General features: G+C 39.2%; 1 protein-coding gene across 7 annotated transcripts in view; it reads right to left on the minus strand.

The window, feature by feature from the left end:
* The window catches only part of aatka (apoptosis-associated tyrosine kinase a), a 65,287-nt gene that overhangs the window by 17,671 nt on the left and 23,343 nt on the right, over positions 1-24,273 (minus strand). For 4 of the 7 annotated variants that reach the window (XM_079829395.1, XM_079829393.1, XM_079829394.1 and 1 more), the window contains exons 2-3: positions 11,175-11,308; positions 846-987 (exon numbers count right to left, since the gene is read on the minus strand). In XM_079829395.1, coding sequence (XP_079685521.1) covers positions 846-987; positions 11,175-11,308 — 276 coding nt within the window. The remainder of the gene's footprint in view (positions 1-845; positions 988-11,174; positions 11,309-24,273) is intronic. The other 3 variants (XM_079829399.1, XM_079829397.1, XM_079829398.1) reach the window with 1 other exon arrangement.

Consider the following 24,273-nt stretch of genomic DNA (forward strand, 5'->3'; position numbering starts at 1 on the left):
TAAGTTATGTTCAGTTAGACACGTACACATAATCAAATAGATATCAAACGATCTGTAACAATGCAATACTATCACATATAAAAAACTTTTTTTTTTTACTGACATTAGTGTGTTGCTTCATTCATTCTTGTAATCTCATCCTGTCTGCAAATCCAGTCTCTTGTTTACAAACAAATCCGTGGTGAAATGAAGGAAAACCCCGCAATCTCTTACACACATAAGCTGAATATTCATTAAAAATCCATGAATTCATAATATTGGAATCCGAATGAAGCTTATATGAATGAGGGTTACAGAATCAGGCGTTGTTCTTCTTCTGTTAAGGCGGTTTTTCACCACACTCTGACGTCACAGCTTGGCACATTCTGAGATTGGGCGTTTTCTGGACCTGGTGTCAGTAAAAGCTTTTATTTGACTTAAAAGGAAGTTTTCAGCTCTGAAACTTACAGGATATTCTTATATCACGATGAACTTTTATATATCAAAGGCTGAATGAAAAGTTGATTTCTCAATTCATAACCCCTTTAAAATAGGGCTCACAGTGTTAATGATCAGGTGATCAGATGTACTATATATCACTATATCACTGTGCAGCGATTTCAAACTTCTTTATAAACCCTTTGAGCGAATAATGAAAATGGACTTTGCCGTGAGTATATCGGCGCCTTTAGGCAGAAAGTACTCTTAATCATGTTTTCCATTCAAACTTGGGCTGCCTTCTCGTAGTTGCCGGCATGTTGAATCACATGACAAGCACTCATTCCAAACTCGTTCCATGAAAAAACAAATTTTTCAAAACATCTCCTTTTGTGTTGGGTAAATAATGAAAACGATACGATTCTTACATGACTTGTTGGGCTGTTTGGACACAGGTAGTGAGACCTCCGTGAGAGGCAGGATATAAACCTCGGGGTCGTTCTGAGAGCTGGGGGAGGCTAAAGTGGAAAGGTTAGCTTGGCCCTCCTCCCCCTCCGTATTTTCAAACTCCTACAGGGAACAAAAGCACAGAGAATCAATGACACAATTGAGACGCAAGCAGTGCCAGCACAATTACTTCACACATACTGGGAAATTAATATGGAATTTTAATGGTTTCTTTTATCACAGTATGAATGCAAATGAAAGTCTCTAGTGTTGTATCTTGTGTTATGAACGCAGGATGCCACATTTTTAAAATTGAGCAATCATTTGCTTGGACCCAATAGCCAACAAGTATTCAGCTCCCACAGCTCCACATATTGGCTCATTCTCACACAGTCTGACTATTGTTGAGCATCTGTGTTGGGGAATTGAATTGCAGTATTGAATCTGTGCCATAACCAACGTGAATTCAATTATTGTATTTGATCTCAATTTAGATTTGGGTAGTAAACAGGATGCAGAAAAGCTTCTGGGAATGTACTTTTTCTGTGTTTCATCATAAAATCAATAAATTTCATCATAGTATTTTATGCTAAAATTACATCTAATGCATACCATTTGCCATTTTTCACTGTATACAGTATAACCTGTTAACTAATTAACAGGTTTCTGTCATGATAATTCTCTGGGTGTTTGGCATGGTAATGTCTATGACAATGTTGATATATTTGGTCTTGTTGGAATAGATCTGCTAATTTTCCCACCGGTTAATCGATGGTGCAATACCGCTAATGCCGGTATCACCGGCAGGGGCTATTAAATCGCTAATTCTTCAAATCTTCCACCGTTGTCTTGTCAGTCAGCTCCTCATTCTTAAGTCCTCTTGCTGATCTGTGCTGCGACTCTCATTCGGCTCACGCTGCATTGAGCAGACACGTTCAGTTTTTAACTGTAGTGTCTCTAACTGAACTGAATGAATGAATGAATTTTTATTACTATAAAGAAATCAAAACGGCGGGGGGGGGGGGGGGGGGGCGGTGCTGCGGTGGGCAAGGGATGTAACCGATGTTGATGCTCGTATGGTCACGGCTCGAATGTTTACGAGCAAACATGTTTAAAAAATTTGCGGATTTTGACCAACGTATAGGCTGTCCCCTATTGCCAAATCATACACAACCACGTGTTGTGGAAATTCTCAATACGGATATCTGACTTCCCCACTGACAATTCAAACAACTCCCAGTTGTTAATATAAACTACAGTATCTCGAGGTAATTCCCCGAATACTTAAAATACAATCCAATACTTCTCTAAAGTATGGTGCCGTCAAGAAGTTACTATCACTACCTCAATCACACTTAGCTGTTTCTTTAGTTGTCTTTTGAGCATAAAATCTTTAGTACTTCTATTCCTCAGCTGCGCAGCATAAAACTGACACGACTCCCAAGTTGCTCTTTGAAGGAATGAAGTTTTATTCACAGCCGGGAGATCACTGGTCACAACAACCAAGTGAGTCTCCTGAACAGAAAGATACATGTACATTTTAAATCTTACAGTTGATTAAAAATCTATGTCACTCAAGCCTTCTTCGCTGTGATTGGTTCTGGTGATTGGCTTGTAACGATCAAATCATGACTGTTCTATTTTGTTAAACATTTTAAGGCAAGTCTGCATGGTCTTTGATCTGTGCATAAAATATTTCTATAACACACGTCACAAAGGCTAGTTCGATCAATATTATTAGGCATTAGGCTATAGCTCAGTGGCTGCAACCCAGCCGCGTGCGAATACACGGTCGGTCACACACACACACACACACACACACACACACACACACACACACACACACACACACACACACACACACACACACACACACACACACACACACACACACACACACACACACACACACTTTCTCTCTCTCTAGTTGTTTCTGTTGAAAGGAATGGCTGCTGTTATTTGCACACAAATAACACTTTCTTTCTTTTTTGCTATCCGAACCAATAGCAGCAACATTGAAAGCTCCAGTCTCTGTGTTTAGCACGAGAGTCAGAATGACGTCGTATGACGTATCGTATGATGTCAGATGTAGCGGTCTGGCCGCAGCTACATATTATAAAGTTTTAAATATGGATATTTTTCTTACAAATCTCCATCAATACGCTTCAGAAGGCCTTTATTAACCCCCAGGAGCCGTGTGGAGTACGTTTTTGATGGATGCACTTTTTTGAGCTTCAAACTCAATGAACCCCGTCACTGCCATTATTAAGCTTGGAAGAGCCAGGATATTTATTAATATAACTCATATTGTGTTCATCAGAAATAAGAAAGTCATATATATACACATAGGATGGCTTGAGGGTGAGTAAATCATGGAGTAATTTTCATTTTAAAGTGAATTAATCCTTTAAGGACCTATTAGCCTGTGCCATCTAGAGTTTCATAACAGAACTTTGTATTTTTACTATAGCTTTTTCCTTCTGTAAAAAATACAAACATTTTATTACAGTGTGGTATGTATTATAAAATTTGTGTCAGTTCCAATATTAAGACCAAATTGTCCTTTAGTCTTTATAGTACATTCAGCAAAATAAAGTCATTTACCCTCTTTCCATCAGTTTTGCTGTTGACAGAAAGGAATAGGAGCAGTTGTGAGCATCTGCTGCGTGGTTGTAATGAATGTCTATGAATTGTAATTCATGAAATTCTTTTCCTGTCAATCCAATTGAAATTCCAATTCAAATGTGGCCAATTCAGTTTACATTCTTATTAACTGAAGGGGAGCCAATTCTTCAATTGTGACTTTTGTCCATGACTTTACCTATAAAGGAATGTTTCTCTGTGCTTGCTTATCCTTATATTCTTTGTATGTCTGATTACAATAACACCTCTTATCTTCTGCTGTAGTGCCTCTCCTATTTAAGAAGTGCAATATTTCTTTTTGTAATGTTACAATTGTTCTCTGACTAAAATGCAAACACCAGAGGAAGGAAAAACAGCCATTTCTCTATTTTTCGAGCATCAGATGGGAAGATCACCTTTTTCCTGCATTAAAAAAAATAGTAGCTTTGATTTTATACATATTGTATGAGACCACTTATTGATTTAATTGTGGTACTGGTAATTGTGTGTAGTTTCAATTTGTATCATAAAATGTAATCTTATTTTGCCACTTTCAATGTAAAGCAAGCTCTCAATAGAAAATCTATACTGAACCGCATCTGCTCATGGGTGTTTATCATGGGCGGTGGATGAATGCAAGCCAATTTGATGCAATATCATTTAAAACCACTTGAGGGTGCAAAGTATTTTACTTAATTCCCACAGTCCATCTAAATATTTCATACTTCAAGCTGTTATTCATTCATTATGTGTGCATTACTAAAGTGCTAACAGGACATATTTGAAGAGGAGGCAGCAGTTTATCTTTATTCACCAGCAGTCGATAAAAACTTTCATTTGAAGTGAGCCGCTGGTTCCACATGTTTTATGTGCATGAAGGGATGAAGAGAAGATGAGGCTGGAAAATGTTGGCTTGCTCCTCTCTGCCTCATCCTTTTAAGATTTCAAGACATTTGTAATGTTACAAAAGATATTTCTGTTTCAAATAAATGTTCTTTTGAACTTGCTATTCATCAAAAAAAAAAAAAAGTATGTTTGTGTTTCCACAAAAATAAAGCAGCAAAACTTACTTTACCATATCTTTTTATTTCCCCCCTCTTTTTTGTGTCACAGTGGGTTTTGTTTGTTTCATGTCTTTTATTTTGACATTTATTATCATAGTCATGTTTCCTGGTTCTTGTCGTGTGACCTCCTTGCCCTTATGTGATCATGTCATTTGCTTCCCTAGTTTCATGTGACTTCGTGTTCTGATTGGTTTCCTTGTCTATGTGTCATGTTCTCATTGGTTGGTCTAGTCATGTGTCCATAGTTCTCATTGGTCAATTGTCTTGTCGTGTGGTTGAGTTCTGGCTGTTCATTGGTGGTCATAGTCATGTGCTCCCCTAGTCTCTGTATACATAGTCCTCATACTTGCCTTATAAGTTGGTCGAGTATTGTTTCCTGTAAACCACTGTTGGTGAGTTTTTAGTCAAGTCGAGTCGAGTCGAGTCAAGTCAAGTCATGGTTTCTGTTTACTCACTTTGGATTATTGGCAATAAAACTGCACTTGGGTTCATCTACACTCGCCTCCAGTGAATCTGTTACATTTTGCCATACAGAATTTATTTTGTCTTATACAGTGTCTGTATGTCTATTAACAGTTCAATAAGAGCTACGATATTGTACAATATTTAAACAATCATGCAAATACTTTGTTGAGTCTGACTGTGTTCATTATGAAATATTGAATATACTGTAAACAGCAGTGGCCAAAAGTGATGTCTGGCCTAAGAGAATTGACATATTTACCCTTTATTCAAATATTATTAAAGGTTTGTGAAGATTTTCTAAGCATATTGCATAGTTGTTCTTGGAGTCAGTTGTTTTTGTGATAACGCAATGAAACGCAAATTGTGTGGATATTATTTTTGGCAATGCAGGCTGCCATACAAAGAAATTATGAACATGTAAAAACAATACAGAACAAACAAAATATTAATAACTGATTATGTTGTAGTCAGTGTATGCTTTTTCCTCTGAGCTTTTTGTTTTTCTATGCAATTTATTTATTTATTTATTGAATAGTAGTAAAATAAACCCTGTAGCTGTAGTTTGCCAAATAGTTTTACCTTTTACCAAGTTTAGTGTTTTGTTCTGCCCTCATATTCAAAATATTTGAAAAATATATATATTTTCTTCAGATTTGTATGGCTTACTTGAACTTGTAGGGTCATTAAAAACAAATACCCCCTCACTTTTGGCCACTACTGTAGTTGTCCAGTCAATTTTACAGCAGTCTAAAAAGTATTTTGTGAAAATTAGACATTGATAGTATGACAAATTGAACATATTGTACTCCCATCCTTCTATCTGCTGCATCAAATTAAATACGGCATCCACTATGCTAACGTGTTCTAATAAGAAACATGCTGTTTACTTATAATAGTATAATAGTGTGGTTGTGGCATCTACCAGCAGGGACTAACTGTCAAAGCTGTGCTATGACATATGTCTATTGACATACATGGACAGTAGACAGTAAGTGTCCACAAGAAAGCAGCATGTTTTTCAGTGCCAGTTTGATATTGGCACAGGATGTCAGAGTCAGATCATCGAGGACTGCAGCCACACAATCAGTTTCTTGCCAACAGATGCACAATAAGAACCTCAAACATCTTGATGAAAAGTACGCCAGTGTGAAGCAGCCAACTCATTTCAATTAGACTCCAGCAATAGTTGTAGCTCCGAGGAGTGAGAGCTGTATTCCATTCAGGAAGAGCAGCTGTCTCACTCCATGAGCAGTGTGTGCTTCTCGTTCACAAAATACACACAATCCCTAAAGAGGCTTTAGTAACATTTAATACCAACATGGCTGTCTGTTACAGAGATACATGTGAAATCAGGATGAAAAGATGTGGTCTGGTCCCACATGCTCCTGCAAATGCCACCCCCTCCTTGGGTCATAGGTCATCAGCTCGATGCCCTGAATGAGCCCAAGAAGTTTCGGAACAGCGCCACCTAGTGGAGATTTTTTTTTCAAATGCTTATAACTTTGGGTGAGCTTGACTTATTTTCACGGGAGTAACTTTTTTTGTGTCCTGAATCCTCGCCAAGTCCAATGATACCAGACTTGCCAGGTTTTGGCGTATGGTTTGTGCAGCGTTGTAATTTAGCGCTTTAAAAACATTAGCTGATATCTTCGAAACCGCTAGTCCGATCGAGACGAAACCAGCGTCAGAAGTTCGGAAACATAGGTTGATAGTTAAATCCTATTGCCCAGATGTCAAAATATTGATAGTAAGGGGGGGTAAAATCCAATAAAAGTCAGGTGTCAGTCATTTTTCATGTGTTTTTTCATATAAATGTATATAACTCCAAAACGAAACAAGATATTTTTCACCAAAATTGACACAGACATGTATGGGCTCACTCCGAGGACACATAAAAAAAATGGTAGAATTGTGCCTCTTGGTGGCGCTATAATAGAACAAAACATGACATTTCCATTGACTACAATGCAGAATTATGATATAAAATGCTATACTTTACAAATGAATTGGTGTATCATTAAGAAACTTGGTATGTGCCATCAGCACCATGCCTTTAAGGTACTTAAAAGGTTTCAAAACAGCACCGCCATGTGGTCCATACTTATAATGAAAAGGCCTCTTGAGGCTATATCTCTGCAATGACATATTGACACTATACTGACACCCTGCTTTGATATATTAACACCAATCTTTGCATGCGTCCTTGTTCCCTTATTCTGACCACACCACATCAATTTCGTAACTGTGCCACCTATTGGTTAAAAGTGATAAATCATTAAATCATTATTATTGACTGTATTTATCATTTTACAGCTATTTTGCCTAAAATCATCTTAATAGGTCTTTAATTGCTCATTGCTGCAGTTGATCTGACATTGCCAGCATATTTTGGCATGTCTTGTCTTCTTCTTTGCGCTTGGCCCCGGTATTGCTGCTTGCAGCTGTATATATTTCTGTGTTTGTCTTTGGAATTTTGTTTCACTTCCTGTCTCATGTGCCATTGTTGTAGTTTTGTGGTTCTTCACCTTGATTTAATTGTTTCCACAGGTTTTTCGTGTTTCCTATTGTTACCTTGTTAGTCTCGTGTATATGTATATGTAGCCCTTGTGTTTCTCTTGTTCTTTGTCAGTCGTTGTTTTGGCATGTTTGGATGTGTTGGATCTCCCTTATGGCTCTTAGTTCTCTGGATTCTTTGTGTTCTGTGTCTCCCAGTCCATTGTTCTCGTTACAGAACAATTGACCTACTAATGAATCCAGCAATCTATGTAATTTGGCACCATCAAGGCTACCGTTCCCTCGAGAACCACCCCAGAGACTTTATGGACACTGCATATCTTACAGACTTCCCAGACTTTGCCCTCATTGACTTTTATTGCTATATAATATACTCAATAATTATTTCCAACCTATACTTCTCTGTGATGGTCCTCGAGGGTTGTTGGTTGAATTGCTGGATTACACGGATTGCAGTGCTTCCAAGTCTGGTGGTATCAAGTCTGGGGTTCTCAGCATTTCCAAGTTCGGGGGTCTCAATACATCCTAGTCCAGTGGTCCCAAGTCCTGTGGTCTCAGCACATCCAAGTCCATTGGTCCCGAGTCTGGTGGTCCCAGCGCATTCCAAATACTGTGGTCCCAAGTCCAGTGGTCTCAGTCCGATTTTTATTGCTATGGACTTAATATAATTTCCAACCTATACTTCTCTGTGATGGTCCTCGAGGTAGCTGGTTGAATTCCTGGATTACGCCCTCCAGTTAAGTGGATCTACTTTCAATTCAGTGGAGGTAGAGGAGGACCCTTCCCCTAAATCTGGTGGTCCCAAGACCAAAGATTTCTGTGCTTCCAAGTCTGGTGGTATCAAGTCTGGTGCTCTCAGCACTTTCAAGTCTGAGGGTCTCCATGCATGCTTGTCCAGTGTGGTCCCAGGTCCGGTGGTCCCAAGTCCTGTGGTCCTAGCGCATCTAAGTCCGGTGGTCCCACGTCCGGTGCCCCAAAGTCGGAAGCCGTATATGCTTCCTGTTATGTCCATGGAGGCTGTTTTAACCTCTCTGTGTTCTCTGTTTTAGCTCAGCCGTGGTGGTATACAATTCCGCCTGATCTGCCATGGTGGTCCACAGCTTCGTCTGCTCGGCCGTGGTGGTCTCAAGTTCCTCCTGCTCTGCCGTGTGGTACTCAGTTCCGTCTAATCTGTCGTGGTGGTCTACAGCTCCGTCTGCTCCATTGAGGTGGTCTTCTGTCCCGTCTGCTCCACCCTGACCTCCTGCTCTCCTAGCACTGCCCTGGCTACCCAATCTGCCTCAGTCTCCAGTCCTGCTTCCTCTCCATCCCTCCCCCTGATCCGCCTCCACTCCTCCACCCTCCTGGACTTTTGTTGGTTTTTGGAGCATCTGGAATCCACTCTATATGTGGGGGGCTCTGTCATGATCTCTGTGTTTGTCTTTGGACTTTTGTTTCACTTGCCGTCTCATATGTGTAATGATAAACAGGACGGAAGCAAATGCAAGTTCAACAAGTCTTTATTAGACCAAATACTCAAGGGTAAAGATAGATCGATGCAAATTACAGTCCCAGCGGAGATGGCAGACGACCAGGAACACAGCAGGCAGGAGAGCGTGACACAGGGACTGAGATGGGAATCTGGAAGTGCAGAGTGAACGTGAAGGTGAATCCGTGGTGACATCGGGAGTGAAGTCATCCAAGGTCCAGTACACAGTGAACAACGGGATAACAGGACAGGCACGAAGACGGGAAACTCAAACAACGATCTGACAACATGAAATGGGAGAGAGGGCACAAAATAGGCTGAGATGATCATACACCGCTGGCCGCTGATCAGCCACGCCCCCCCTTAACCATGACTTAACGACACACACCACACATGAAACTAGAGTGAGACAACGGATCTACCAACCGTGACAATATGCCATAGTTGTAGTTTTTCATCTTGATTTGTTCCTTGATTTTTTCCACAAGTGTTTTGTGTTCCCCTTGTTAGTCTCATGTGTGTGTATATATATATATATATATATATATATATATATATATATATATATATATATATATATATATATATATATATATATATATATATATATATATATATATATATATATATATATATATATATATATATATATATATATATATATATATCCCTTGTGTTATTCCTGTTCTTTGTCAATAGTTGTTTTGGCCTATTTTGGTATGGTTGGTTGAGTTGTATCTCCTTGATGGTTCCCTGATGATTTTGTGGTCCGGTGAAGCTGTATCATAGGCTGCACATATCTAAATGAGCAGTGCCACTCTGGAGAGCACATACTTATTTAATTAAATCACAGTCTGCATGATATGATTAGAGGCTTAAGTGCTGGTTTAATGAGCTAGAATGAGCAGGTAAAACTAGAAATTCATACACAATGCACATCATAGTAATCTCTAATTTGCTAGTATTAATCCCACCGTGGTCCATGTTTTCTGTTGCTTTCTATAGAGGTCAGCTTGTTTTCTGTTTGAACACCCATACGAACATAGACAGACTCTCCACAGGGTGGCATCCCTGCGATTCCCACAGAACACCAAATGCCATGATAATTATCTGTGCCACTGTGATCCCTGGACTTGAATATTGTTCACAGTCTGCCAGAGACAGCCCAGTGTGGGACAGAGATGGACGAACCATCCACCCACTCACACAGTCACTTAGAGCAGACGATCCTATTAAAAACAGACAGTACAGACGAAGGGCTTTATGGGCATATTAAAGGACTGTAGCTGGGTGCTGCGATGGCTCTTATGATGTGCCATACTCCCACTGCTGCTGTGCATGAGGACATATACAGCCCGCTTATTCTGATACATTAATCCTCAACAGTGTGTGCCGAAACAAAACCTGATAACCCCTCTTATCCCTCTGTCCGTCTGTTCATATCTCTGTCAACATCCATGCTCACTTTCATTTTTGTTCTTAAGCAAAACCTATTTCTATTAGGTTCAAAATCAGCCCATGTATCAGAGCCATGCTGGGTTCAATGTGCCATACTTCACAAAGAAATGCTATGGCTCTGTTCCTAAACCTAGTGAGCTCTCCCGCTGCCTACATGGGCAGTTGTCTTATAAAGCAGCATCCTGACTGAAATGAATGCAATGCATATGGGTGACTCCACTTGAAACGGCTAAGCTAAAATCACAATAATCTGATCAGCATAAATGTATTCATAGTTTATTATAGTTATCTTCAGGTTTTCACGTGTTTAAAGGATGCACAATACAGAAGTAGATAGAGCAAATTAGATTTTAATTTTAGAATTAAATGGAGGCTTTAATCCTTGAAATAAAGTAAAAAAGACCACTTTTGTTTTGCACTGGAAAGCACCAGTTGAAAGATTGACGTTTTTTTTGTTAGGCTTGGTGGGTACATGTGTACATGACAAGAAGGACACATCAAACCAAACAGGCTGAATGGCATGATGTACTCCTGGGAAGAAACAAAGTGACATCAAACAAAAATTATAATAGGTTGCTGTAAAAAAAGACCTGAGTAACCCATGACGCATCTATAAAAAATTAGGATGAGGTGCCGGAGAAGACATTAATTTCTCATCTTCTTTTAATTTGGGGGGCCGTTTTGATGGATGAAATGACTAATGAGAACTGAGATCTCACCTTGAAGCTGATGTCCCCTTTCTTGCAGCACAGGCAGGCGAGCATGAGGAAGACAAACGTGAAGAGTCCAGAGAAGGAGACAGCCACCACTGCCAGAGAGGACGGCCATGACAGCTCACTCAGCGGGGAGCCACCTGGGGTGCACAAACACACACTCTGTGTCAAATTCTGCTACTGGACTCCAAACCACAGACTTCAGTGCATAAAGGCTCACTGACAATGTTTAAAGGTGAAATGTGTAATTTATGTGCCTCTTGTGCATAAACGGATCAAAACTAAAAATGTATTCAAAAAGGTTCCAAACAGTACTCCCATCTGTCAGATAGGGCCTACATTTTTCCCCATTTATCATTTAAAAAAACCTTTGGTTACACTTTATTTGAAGTTGTCCATGTTAGAGTGTAATTATACATTTAAGTACTGAGTAATAAAAATGAACTACATGTATTTACTAGTGTTAGGATTTGGTTTAAGGTTAGTTGCATGTAATTATGCATAATTTATAAATATTACTGCAGTAACTACATTTTACATCTAACAAGGACACTGTAAGATAAAGGGCTACTGACTACTGACCTTTAAAGTCCACATGATATCAAAATTATCCCTTTGCATATTTATAGCCTTGTGGTCAACAATTAATCTGTGCATATTAATCCACAGAAGAAAAAAAATGATGGTAACACTTTACAATAAGGCCCATATGTTAACATTAGATAATGCATGAACTAACAATGAAAAATGTTTTCACTGCATTTATTAACCTTTCTTAATGTTAGTTTATGCAAATTTTCTGCGATAACAAGGGCTGGATGTACAATAACCAGAGAATAAGTGGTACAGTCATACCACTAGTTTTGCAGTATTTCACTACAAATAATTATGAGATGAAACTGTTTTAAAATCGTTCCTGTTTATCTTTTAATCCATTACAGTGTACAAAACAATCGTCTCAAAATGGCAACAGTTGCGTTTGTATGAAATAAAAGAGAGCGAGTCTGCGATGCCCGATGACATAGTTAAATAACTGTACACAAAATATTGATTTGAGTTTTAATATTTGATAAGCTCTCCAACGCAAAACTTCCAAGAGGAAAAAACTTTCCCAGCAAGCGTAAAGCAGCAACTTTAGTGACAGTTACCCGGATGAGCCTGTGCTACCAGCATTTTGACAGGCTTTACGAAGGGAGAGACTATTGGATGCTATTAACAGCTGATAAAACAATAACATGGGTTATCTAAATGTTTCATAACAGCATGTGCAGCTGCTGTCAGTAATTTGATTTGGTGGGCATCACATTTGAACAGTTCACCTGTCCATGAAGGAACATGATGAAACCAACCAGTGCTAATGGAAGATAAATCTGCTTTTCTTGTTGCAAGAATCACTGAGACGCAATATGCATGATGATGCAGTATAGGGTTAAAAAACAGTACAGTAGATATGAGATGACACTGGTTATTCATAATGAAATGCAAATTGCACAGTTTTATCAGTTAATGAAGTGAGAGACAGCGATATGGCTGTCATAAATGAAAGCTGAAGGTATGCAAATAAGCTCTGCAGTTTGATTGGCTATATACCAATAAATGTAAATTGTTCCATACAAAAACAAAAATGTGGCTATATTATTTTTACCGTAATGGCATTGAAAACCTGTATGGAAAATATATATATATATATTTTGCAGAATGCCTGTTTATTTTCATACACCAAAATGGATGGCGATTCACACTGCCAATCTCCAAAATGACAAAACGCACCATAAAAGTACCATAAAAATTAGTCAATGCAACTTGTGCCCTATATTTCAAGTCTTCTGAGTGCAGTGGTGATGTATTTTTGTAGGTGTGAGTGTGGGACTAGAAGGAGGTTTCGGGCGCTTGATCTTAAGCTTCTGGAAGGGGTATAAGGATGCAGCAATTCAGATTCAAGTAGCCATTTAAACGTGCCTCCCAGCTGTCCAGTTTGATTGGTTGTATATGCTAATGAAGCAGAAGCGATGGGACTCAGGCCAACAGCATTTCACACTCTGTCATTATTACAAGGACACCGCAGGGGCAGGTGTCACATTTTGAACAACTGAGATTTAATCTGACTTTCACTGTAATCCTGCTGTCAGCAGTGGACAAAGACACACACATTCACACAAAGACACATGTTAAGCATCTTTCTCTCTCTCAGTTGACAAGTGCATGAACATCCAGATCTGCAAAACTTTTCACCACAATGGCCATGTTTCCCCCGAAATGGAGGAAGTGGCTTGTTTTGCTGATATGCTGACACATCTCGCTGTGGACACCACGTTCCACATATGACGTCTGTCATTGCTCATGTGAACCATTGAAAGGTCAATGCCTTGAAACCGAAATAGACATGGGATGGTATAAACACACACAAATGCAACAAAACACTAATGGACTGTGTACTAAAACCTAGTGAGCTTACCTGCGGTATACTACCTACATAGGCAGCTGTCTTCTTAGGGAGACTGAAATAGATATTGTATGGTTCATAAGTTCAATAATAATTGTAAAATGTCTCTCTTATGCTCACCAAGGCTACATTTATTTGATCAAACAATACAGTAAAATCAGTAATATTCTGAAATATTATTATGTTTTCTATTTGAATATATTTTAAAATGTAATTTATTCCTGTAATGGAAAGCTGAATTTCAGCATCATTACTCCAGTCTTCAGTGTCACCTGATCCTTCAGAAATCTTTCTGATATGATGATTTAATATAGAAAAAATTCTGATTTTAATCAATGTTAACAGTTGTGCTTAATATTTTTGTAGAAACTGTGGTGCATTTTTTTTCATGAGTCTTTGATGAATATAAATTTCAAAAGACATTTATTTGTATCTTTTGTAACATTATAATTGTCTTTACTGTCAATTTTGATCAATTTAATGTGTCCTTGCTGATTAAAAGTGTTAATTTCTTTTTTTTTTTTTTTTTTATCTTACTTATCCCAAACTTTTGACAGATTTGTTACAGATTTGGAGTGCATTATGAGATTGACTTCACAAAGGATACACGCAATGCTGTTTTATAATTATCCAAAATTAATTATCCAAGATGATATAATAATGCTGCTGCATACTAAACCGTCAGGAGAACAACTATGGCTTCATAATAAATCTGTCTATGTAGGCATCTCAGTGGGTTTTGGAACAGGAGGCAATGTGCTCAGTGACCGGAGCATGTGTGTATACACAACACCACATGCAGAGACACGGTCAGCAACGTGTTTGGTGCACGAAAGCATTTCTCCCACCCACTCCGGTGTCTCCATGGTAACAGGCTAGCTGCCTGACCCGTCATGTATTGCACTTCGCTTTTTGTCAAATCTCTTCTCAGCCCCCACCTTTCATAATGATGACACATTTCTGCTGATGCATTAACAGCTGCGCTTTCTATTTTCCTCTCCCTCTTTTATAAGGTTTTCCTCTCACACCCGAGCCTTCTCACACAGTCTCCTAAACACACAGCTTCACATCCCTAGGGTGTAAGTGTACACACGAGATCAGAGTTGAGATGATGACGAGAGAAGGATGTGAGCTACTGAATTTAAAGACTGTGAAACAGCTTTCTCCTGCTGGATGTAGCATGGAGATACAGCACAGGTGTTCGGAATCGCATACTCCAAATGCTTCTCCAGTGCTTCGTCTGCGATATTCAGTATGCAAAGTGTCTACTCTGCATGCATAGACGCAGTTGTCACCAAAACAAGCTGTCTTAATGAATGTTAATTAGGTGATGACATTTAAAGAGGGCCTATTATGCCCTTTAATAAAATCTTGATTTTGTTGGGCTCTACTAGAATAGTTTTTCATGCAAAAAAAAAAAAAAAAAAAAAAAATATATATATATATATATATATATATATATATATATATATATATATATATATATATATATATATATATATATATATATATATATATATATTCACATATTTGACATTGTTGCAGCACCTGTCTTCTCAGTCTGTCAGTAACACTCTGGGGTGTTCCCCGAAAGCATCGTAAGCCAACTATGGTCGCAGGTTCTGTTGTTAACAGCATAGTTCAACGAGTCTGTGTTTCCCGAAGCCATAGTTTCACCGAACATTCACAAACAGCATCGCAAAGTTGTGTGGTCTGAACAAACCCAGACAGAAATATAGTTTTGGCCCAGATATGGCCCACATCTGGTAAGTGTGGAATCAACACTATGTTACTGTCTGGGACAGCTCTCGACCTGTGGTTAGAAGAATAGTTTCTTGTTTGCATGACATGTGGACTTAATAAATCCTTATCTGGGGCAAAATAAGCAAGATGACATTCAGAACAATCTATAGCTTTTATTTAGAATATATACAAATGTCATTTACATCTTTTAGTTTGTCAAGAGATTTAAAGCTGCATTTTGAAGAGTGCACATATGCTCTAGTACAGTGTTTCCCAACCTTTTTTCAGTCATGGCACCCTTTGAAAATGTTCTCCATTTTGTGGCACCCCCTCGCATACGTTACGCTAGGGGTGTAACGGTAGATTGCTCACGGTTCGGTTTGTATCACGGTTTTAGGTTCACGGTTTCGGTACGGTTCAGTATTTGCTATGTTCAGGGAAAAAAGGACTTCTGTCAAATAAAAATAAAGAAAATAATAAGAACAAATCATTTAAATACATACAGCAGCACAAATAAATACTTTTAAGTATTTTTATAACTATACTTTTCAGGTTTTTCAGGTACGTCTAACAGTTTTCATGTACAGAAATTGATCAAATGTAAAATAACATTGCATATTTGACTGTATAAAATAAAGATTAATCCTATTAAACTTACAAAAGCTATTCAATCAAGAGCAATGAGTGATGTCCTTGTCTTTAGTTGTTTGACATTAAACAGACAGCAGTAAAGGCTACTGCCCCTTTAAGACCTAATGCATGGATATGCGTCGTCTTTCTCGACTGTATAAAGTTTACTTAAGGCATAAACAGACTATGTCTGCTAGAATACTCATTAAGATGGACATGTTGACATACTTTTTGTGTGAGTTTGTCCGTTCAAGAGCAAGACTTGAAAGAGAACTCAATATTTGCGCAATATTTGCAGACAAATTTTCTCACAGCGCGCGCAACTTCTCATTCGCGTCTTTTGGCACTACACCCGGGTGATGACGGCGAAAATGACTGGTCATATTCGAACATACGGCAGCACTCGCATGCATTGAACAAAATTTACAAAGAGAGAATTATTTGAAAAATGTGAACACAAATTATTTTAAGGACTTTTACACGGCACCCCTGCTCTCGTCAGACGGCAAACCGGTTTGGAAACACTGCTCTAGTATGTAAGAACGAGCCTATAATTGAATCTGGAAATAAAGTGGATGTGGACATAAAGGAGGTGGATGTGGAGCTGTTGATGGACAGGGACCTGGAGGAGCCGATGGAAACATACACCAAGGTGGAGCCGACAGTTGGAGGAGTCAGGGTGGAGCCTTGACTGAAGGGACTGACTGATGGAGGCGGAGAGGCCGACGGACCAGTGTGACATCCACGGCCCGGAAGCCCTATGTGGGGCTGCTGGCTTGCGGGACTGAGGCGAAGACGGGGGCTTGGCAGACTGGGATGACGACAGAGGGAGTGAGGACAATGAGGAAGCTGGAGGGAAGGAGAATCCCGGTGGAACCGAAGGGGTGGAGGGTGGAGGCTAAGCCGGAGACCCGGAAGTCCACGGCAGAGGCAGAGTGATGACTGACCGAGGCTGATTCGGAGGGATGAGGGAGCCCGGGGGAGCCCCAGGGCTGGCGGACCACGGCACAGTCGAGGGAGCGCAGAGCCGGGGTGTAGCCGGAGGGATGACAGGTCGAGGTGGAGATCTTGATGTGATGCTGGTGAACCCTCATCCTCGTGTAGAGCTGGAGAACAGGCAGTCTGAAGCGGCACTGGAGAGCTGCAAGGAGCAAACGCAGAGGGCAGCACAGAGGAGCAGGACAGCACCAGAAGCACTGACGGATCCAGGGAACTGGACAAAACCAGCAGAGGAGATGGGCCCAGGAAATCAAGCGGGGACATTGGAGGAGGAAGATTTCCAAATGGAACCGGATCATCCATTAAAACAGTAGGTAGCACAATTCGACAGCAAAAAATGCTAGCACCCCTGTTTATTGTTTATTGTCTATGAAGCCCCTTTTTCCGAAAAGCACAATGTTCTCTGATTGGTCGGCTGGATCAGTGTGTTGTCATTGGTCCTCTTTAAAGGTGCAGTGTGTGATTTTTAGCGGCATCTAGTGGTGAGGTTGTGAATTTCATCCCCCTCCATTTCAGAGCACATAGAGAAGCTACGGGGGCCGACACAGGACAAAAATGTTGTCGTCGGAGAGAGCAGAGAGTGACTAGCTCTCTGTAGAGCAGAACCTTTGAGTAGATCGAATCCATCAACACCCCTAATGCTTGCACAGTCCTAGAGCACGTCTTGTTTCGACATTTCATTCAGTAACATTAGGCAGTTTTGATTTATATGATGTTTAATGTTGATGATCACGTTACTTTACATATGCATCTGTTTACATACGATCGCATGTTTTTTTGCGTTTTCCTTGCTTATGTTTTGATCAGGAGATTCCGTACTCATTCAGAAGATGCGTAATAGCACCCCCTTAGCGTCTAACAGTGAAAACCCGAAACCCAGGGAAGCGTTTTCTCACAAATAACGGAAAATTCTGTGTTTGGCGGGAAAAGAGTTAATGGAGGAACAGAAATATAATTTGTGTTTCAAAGATGATCCACAGTTTCATTGGTTTGGAATTACATGAGGGTGAGTTAGCAAACATACTTACAGAACATCCTTAATTAACAGCAACACTAGCGGAACACACATTTCTTTCAGATGAGAAGACAACAGCTGGAGTTGTGGAGTGTATGGATAAAAATAATGCCTGGCTAGTTTAGGGTGAGTGAGTAGATGGAGGAAGGAGGGGGCAGCAGTAAATGGGGAGATGAGGCATCCTGTTCACTGCATCATAAAACAGTGTGACTCACTGTACTCATGTAGGATTTCATTAGACAGAGTTACCTCGAAACTAAATTTTCATACTAATTTATCCTCTTTTGTGGGTGTTGTCACTGAACCCCAAAAACATCAATTGGCTACACTTTATTTCGATTGTCCACTTTAGACTTTCTACTAACTATAAGTAACTACATGCCAACTCTCAGAGTATAAGTAGACTGTACTGTTGGCATTTAGTTGCAAAGTTACTTATAGTTAGAATATCTGTTGGGGAGCATGAAAATAAAGAGTTTGCAGATATTAAGCAGAAAGTCTACTAATACAATAATGAGAGTTAGTTGACATGTAGGTGCAAAGTTACAAAGTTACTACTACCTACTAGTTAGCAGAATGTCTAGTGGACCATCGAAATAAAGTGTTAACATACATTTTTCAAGTCTGCTGTTTTCATCCATGTTACCTAAAAACAGACCAGCTATTAAACCAGCATTATTACACATTTAATAGTATATTAAACCTGACAGATTTTTCCCTTCCTTTGAATGTTTGATGGACATTCCCATTTTAATACGTCTCGCTCCCACTGTAAAAAACAAATGATCTACCCAAAATAGTGATGACTGACACTAGCTATGTTTCCTTCCACCTATTGTTATACGTATTTAGGGGTATCGTATGAAAAACACTGCCTGGAAACACTATGATGCAAATAAATTCTAAAAATGCACATAAAAAACAAATGTCCTAAATTGAGGCGGATACATTTTTTATCAGAAAACAACACATTTGCCAAATAAATCCCTTGGTGCACAACAACAACAACAAAAAACTCATGCGACTTTGCCCAACAGAGGATGTGATTGGATAATTGGACAAGCCAACGGACCAATTTTTATTGCACAACATCTGAAATGTTGGTTTGATTGTTCTGAAATGCCTGAGCCAAAATGTCAGAATGATTTTGGTTCAATTCCCTCCCAGAAGCATCTAACATGATTGCATTTACAAACACCAGCATCCGACATGTTTATTGCATTTCTCATCTGCACACTCTGAGATGCAAGTCATTTATGATGTACTAAAAAAGAGCCACAGTGGCTTCCGTGATTGTAGCAAATTCAACAAAACAGATGTTTTGTGCCAATTTCCCAGGAAGTGACAATTTTGTTCTCTTGAACACATGGTAAGGAAATGCTTTTTTCTTTCTCTTTCGGTCAACAGAGAAGTCGATGGCGCTTCTGGACACTGTTAACATAGGGCTTCCTTTTGGCACAGTACAGTTTTAACTGGCATTTGTGGATGTAACTACGTATTGTGGTACTTGACAAAGGTTTGCCAAAGTAGTCCTGAGCCCATGTGGTGATATCGCTTATAGATGAATGACGATTCTTGATGCAGTGCCGCCTGAGGGATCGGAGATCACGGTTGCTCAGCTTAGGCTTTCGCCCTTGTCCTTTACGCACTGAAATTCCTTCAGATTCCTTGAATCTTTTAATTATGTTATGCACTGTTGAATGTGAAATATCCAAATCTCTTCCTATCTTTCTTTGAGGAACATTGTTTTTAAACATTTCAATAATTTTCTCACGTATTTGTTGGCAAACTGGCGATCCTCTGCCCATCTTTGCTCCTAAAGGATTAGACCTTTCTTGGATGCTGCTTTTGTACCAAATCATAATTACAATCACCTGTTGACATCACCTGTTTCAAATCACATCATTATTTAACCATTTTACCTCATTACTAGCCCTAAATTGCTCCTGTCCCAACTTTTTTTTAAATGTGTTGCAGGTCTGAATGACAGGAAAGGATGCATATTTACAAATGACATGAAGATGACCAGACAAAACATGAAATATTTTGTGTTCATATTGTCTGCAATGAAATACAAGTCAAAGTAAATTTAGAAATCACTTCTTTGTTTTTTATTTGCGTTTTCCATTCTGTCCCAACTTTTTCTGATTTGGGGTTGTACATTTTACAATAAAAATCTCAGAAAATGTACTTCCGAATTAATGTTAATTGTCATTATCTGTAAAATTTACTAGCAATTTCTGTAAAATTTACTAGTAATTAGTTTCAAAGTAAATCCTACCCAAAAAAAATTCAGGTTGTCAATAACTGATTTTTTTGGGACTAATGCAAGTTTTAAAATGCGGTTGTAACTCCCCTGAAATAACTGAAGCATTACGTAAGAGTGAAGCTGTATTTAGCTGTATAGTGTATGTGTCTATTCTTATGAGCACCCAGATTCTCTTTATTACAAAGCTGTTCAAACACAGACAGGTCTAAGATGGGCACTTGAGATAGATACACAAGGTTGTAGTTTCAGCAGTCTCTGCTATTGAAAAGAGGCAGTAGGAGCTGTCCTAACAAACCCAATGTCGGAGCTTGCACGATGCTGCCTCTATAGTGAGTTCATGGTTTACATGAGAGGCTCAAGACACATCTCATTGTGAAGAGAAAGGCTTTGGCTACGTAACACATGTAGGGCCCTGGGCCCTATCTTGCACCCAGCGCAATTGACTTTGTACACCGACGCATGTGTCATTCCTATTTTGCACCCGCGCAAAGCGCGCTTTTCCCTCCACAGAAGCACGTCGCTAAACTAGTGAATGAACTTGCGCTACCTGGGCGGTTCAGCGCAAAAAAGGAGGCGTGTTCCGGCGCAAACAATCCCTGGTGCTATTTTGCTGTTCCATTAAACAATTGCGCCACTGACCAGAAAAAACCTAGTCTAAAGTCAGTGGCGCGTTGCGCGTTGTTCATCATGCTATTTTAAGGGCGCATGCTTGACCATAATGTATAGCGTGCACAACGCGCATACACTTTGCTCATGTAACCTACACAGATGCAACAGTTATTTTTGCAAATCATAAATTGTTACACTAAAAAAATATTAACACATGAGATGACGGAAATCATTGTGGTGTGCCACGAAGATGTGAAAAAATAGGCATAAATCTAGCTTACAAATGATTCAGGCTAATTGTAATAATTAAGGATAAGACCTGTTTGCCCAATAGTGGCAAGACATATATGTATATAAGGACATCTGACAAATTGGTTTGTCCGTCAAGAACCAGGAAAAAAAATCGACTGAAAAACTGAAAAAACTGAAAGACTGGAAAAAAAAAGACTGTGAAATCACCTTTACCATAATGTACAACATTAGAACTTCACTTCTCTGTCTTTCACTGCTCTTACAAGAACATCAGTCTCCTCGGCTGTGAACCGCTCCTGGCGTGCGCCTGGTAAATACGCCATAATAGCAATCCATAATGGAACTTGCGCACCTGCTTTTAAAGGGAATGTTGGATGACGCTCGGATTGGTTTATTCACGTTACGCCCAAACCACACCTATGAATAATGAAGCTACTTCAGACCAACCCATTTTAGATTTGCGCCGGGCGCAAGAGCCATTTATCCCGCCGGGAAAATTGAGAATGAGGAGATACGTCATGGTCGTGGGCGGAGTCTGAGCCCTACACCATTCTGGGATCCCACGCTATCGGTTGCCAGGGGTAACATTGTAAGAGCGATACAGAGATCAGAGCAGGAAAGACGGCTCGAGGAATTATCATCGCGGCGTTTAAGCGGAGAAATTACGAGAAAACTTAGAAGAAATGGAGAAGAAGAGGTCTCTTACAGGGAGAAATTTACTACCAGCGCCAAGCTGAGGTATTTAGAGAAGCTGGCTGATATCAAAAACGTTGACCCATACGAGCTGCCACGGCAGAACTCCGAACCACCTTGCACTGAAATGTTTCTATAAATATATTTCCTGTGCATTCTGAATAATAAATATATCTCCCCACTATCCTGCAGCAGTCCAGTGCCGTCATCATTAGCAGTGTTTTTCTCTTACTGATAATATTTTATACCTATTGAGTTTATATTTTTAAATGAATTTGACTAAACATTTAAATGATCGTTTGTGTGCGCCGGTGCTTTTATTCCAGCCTTCTTAAGTAGAATGAATGCTCGGTACGTGCCTTAAATGGATGTAACGTTAACAATGTTAAATATTGAATTAATCTTAAACAGTGATGCGCACACAGTAGAGGAAAATTACAGTCAACTAGAACTACCTTGAATATTAATTAAGCGTTTTGGGCATAAACATGTTTATAACATACAGTAAAATGACTGACAATGAAAAATGACAGAATAGTGATCAACATGTTTAATACAAATAAATAAAGGTTCGTATTGATCAAGTGTCTCACACTTCAGCATCGCGCTCACTAGTTAAGACCATGACTGACACCCTGTGGTGAAATAATGGCGTACGTTTACCAGCCGCTGCTTTCTCAGATCGGCTTGGGTGGATTAAAACTTCATGTTCAGTTGAGTTTGGAAAACTATGTACATAGTAATCATCAGAATATCTCTTCTCCAGTCTCTATCCGAATCCATTACCTGGCGGGCAGACCCCCAAAATGGCGGAAGGGGGGCGGGGCGCTGTGTCGTGACGACATCTCCTCATTCTCAATAGCAACAGCGCCGAGACCCGCCCACAAAGTTACTTGCGCTTCGCGCGTTGACACTTGCGTTTCAGATCGTTAAAATAGGGCCCGTAGAGTCTGTGGTAGCCACTGCTGTGTTCAGATGACAGACAATGCAAGAGGTGCTGCTAAACACAGAGTGACTGAGGAAAGCCTCAGGTGCTGTGGCTGCTGTTAACCTGTGCTGTGTGAACGTCCTCTAACTAAGCAGGACACTCACAGTGGTGCAGTGTGGCCGCTTTACACCTAATCTCTCATCTGAGATGGAGGGTTACTTTATAAAGGTTTACAGTACATTTACTAATTACTATAAAATATAATAAGTAGCCTAATCCCATGTAATAACATGACATTCTAATATCTCTTAGTTAGTTTTGGATTACCCCTGTAATTAGTAATATATATATATATATATATATATATATATATATATATATATATATATATATATATATATATATATATATATATATATATATATATATATATATATATATATATATATATATATATATACGGATTAAGAATGGGATGTCATTAAAGTTCATGCGCATGTAAAGGCAGACATCCCAAAACTTTTGGCAAAATAGTGTGTATATATATATATATATATATATATATATATATATATATATATATATATATATATATATGACATTCTTATATCTCTTAGTTAGTTTTGGATTACCCCTGTAATTAGTAATATATATATATATATATATATATATATATTACTAATTACAGGGGTAATCCAAAACTAACTAAGAGATATAAGAATGTCATGTATATATATATATATAAGATATAAATATATAAGAATGTCATATATATATATATATATATATATATATATATATATATATATATATATATATATATATATATATATATATATATATATATATATATATATATATATATATACACACTATTTTGCCAAAAGTTTTGGGATGTCTGCCTTTACATGCGCATGAACTTTAATGACATCCCATTCTTAATCCGTAGGGTTTAATATGGAGTTGTCCCACCCTTTGCAGCTACATCAGCTTTAACTCTTCTGGGAAATCTTTCCACATTGTTTAGGAGTGTTTATGTGAATTTTTGACCAGATCTTCAAGAAGCACATTTGTGAGGTCAGGCACTGATGTTGGACAAGAAGGCCTGGTTTGCAGTCTCCGCTCTAATTCATCCCAAAGGTGTTCTATCGGGTTGAGGTCAGGACTCTGTGCAGGCCAGTCAAGTTCCTCCACACCAAACTCACTCATCCATGTCTTTATGGACCTTGCTTTGTGTGCACTGGTGTGCAGTCATGTTGGAACAGGTAGAGGCCACCCCCAAACTGTTCCCAAAAGGTTGGGAGCATGAAATTGTCCAAAATGTATTGGTATGCTGAATCATTAAGAGTTCCTTTCACTGGAACTAAGGGGTCAAGCCCAACCCCTGAAAAACAACCCCCCCACACCATAATCCCCCCTCCACCAAACTTTACACAGGAACCATTCTCCTGGCAACCGCCAAACCCAGGCTCATCCATTGGATTGCCAGACAGAGAAGCGTGATTTGTCACTCCAGAGAACACG

Source organism: Gobio gobio, assembly GCF_949357685.1.
Source record: "Gobio gobio genome assembly, chromosome: 1".
NCBI classification, from domain to species: Eukaryota; Metazoa; Chordata; class Actinopteri; order Cypriniformes; family Gobionidae; genus Gobio; species Gobio gobio.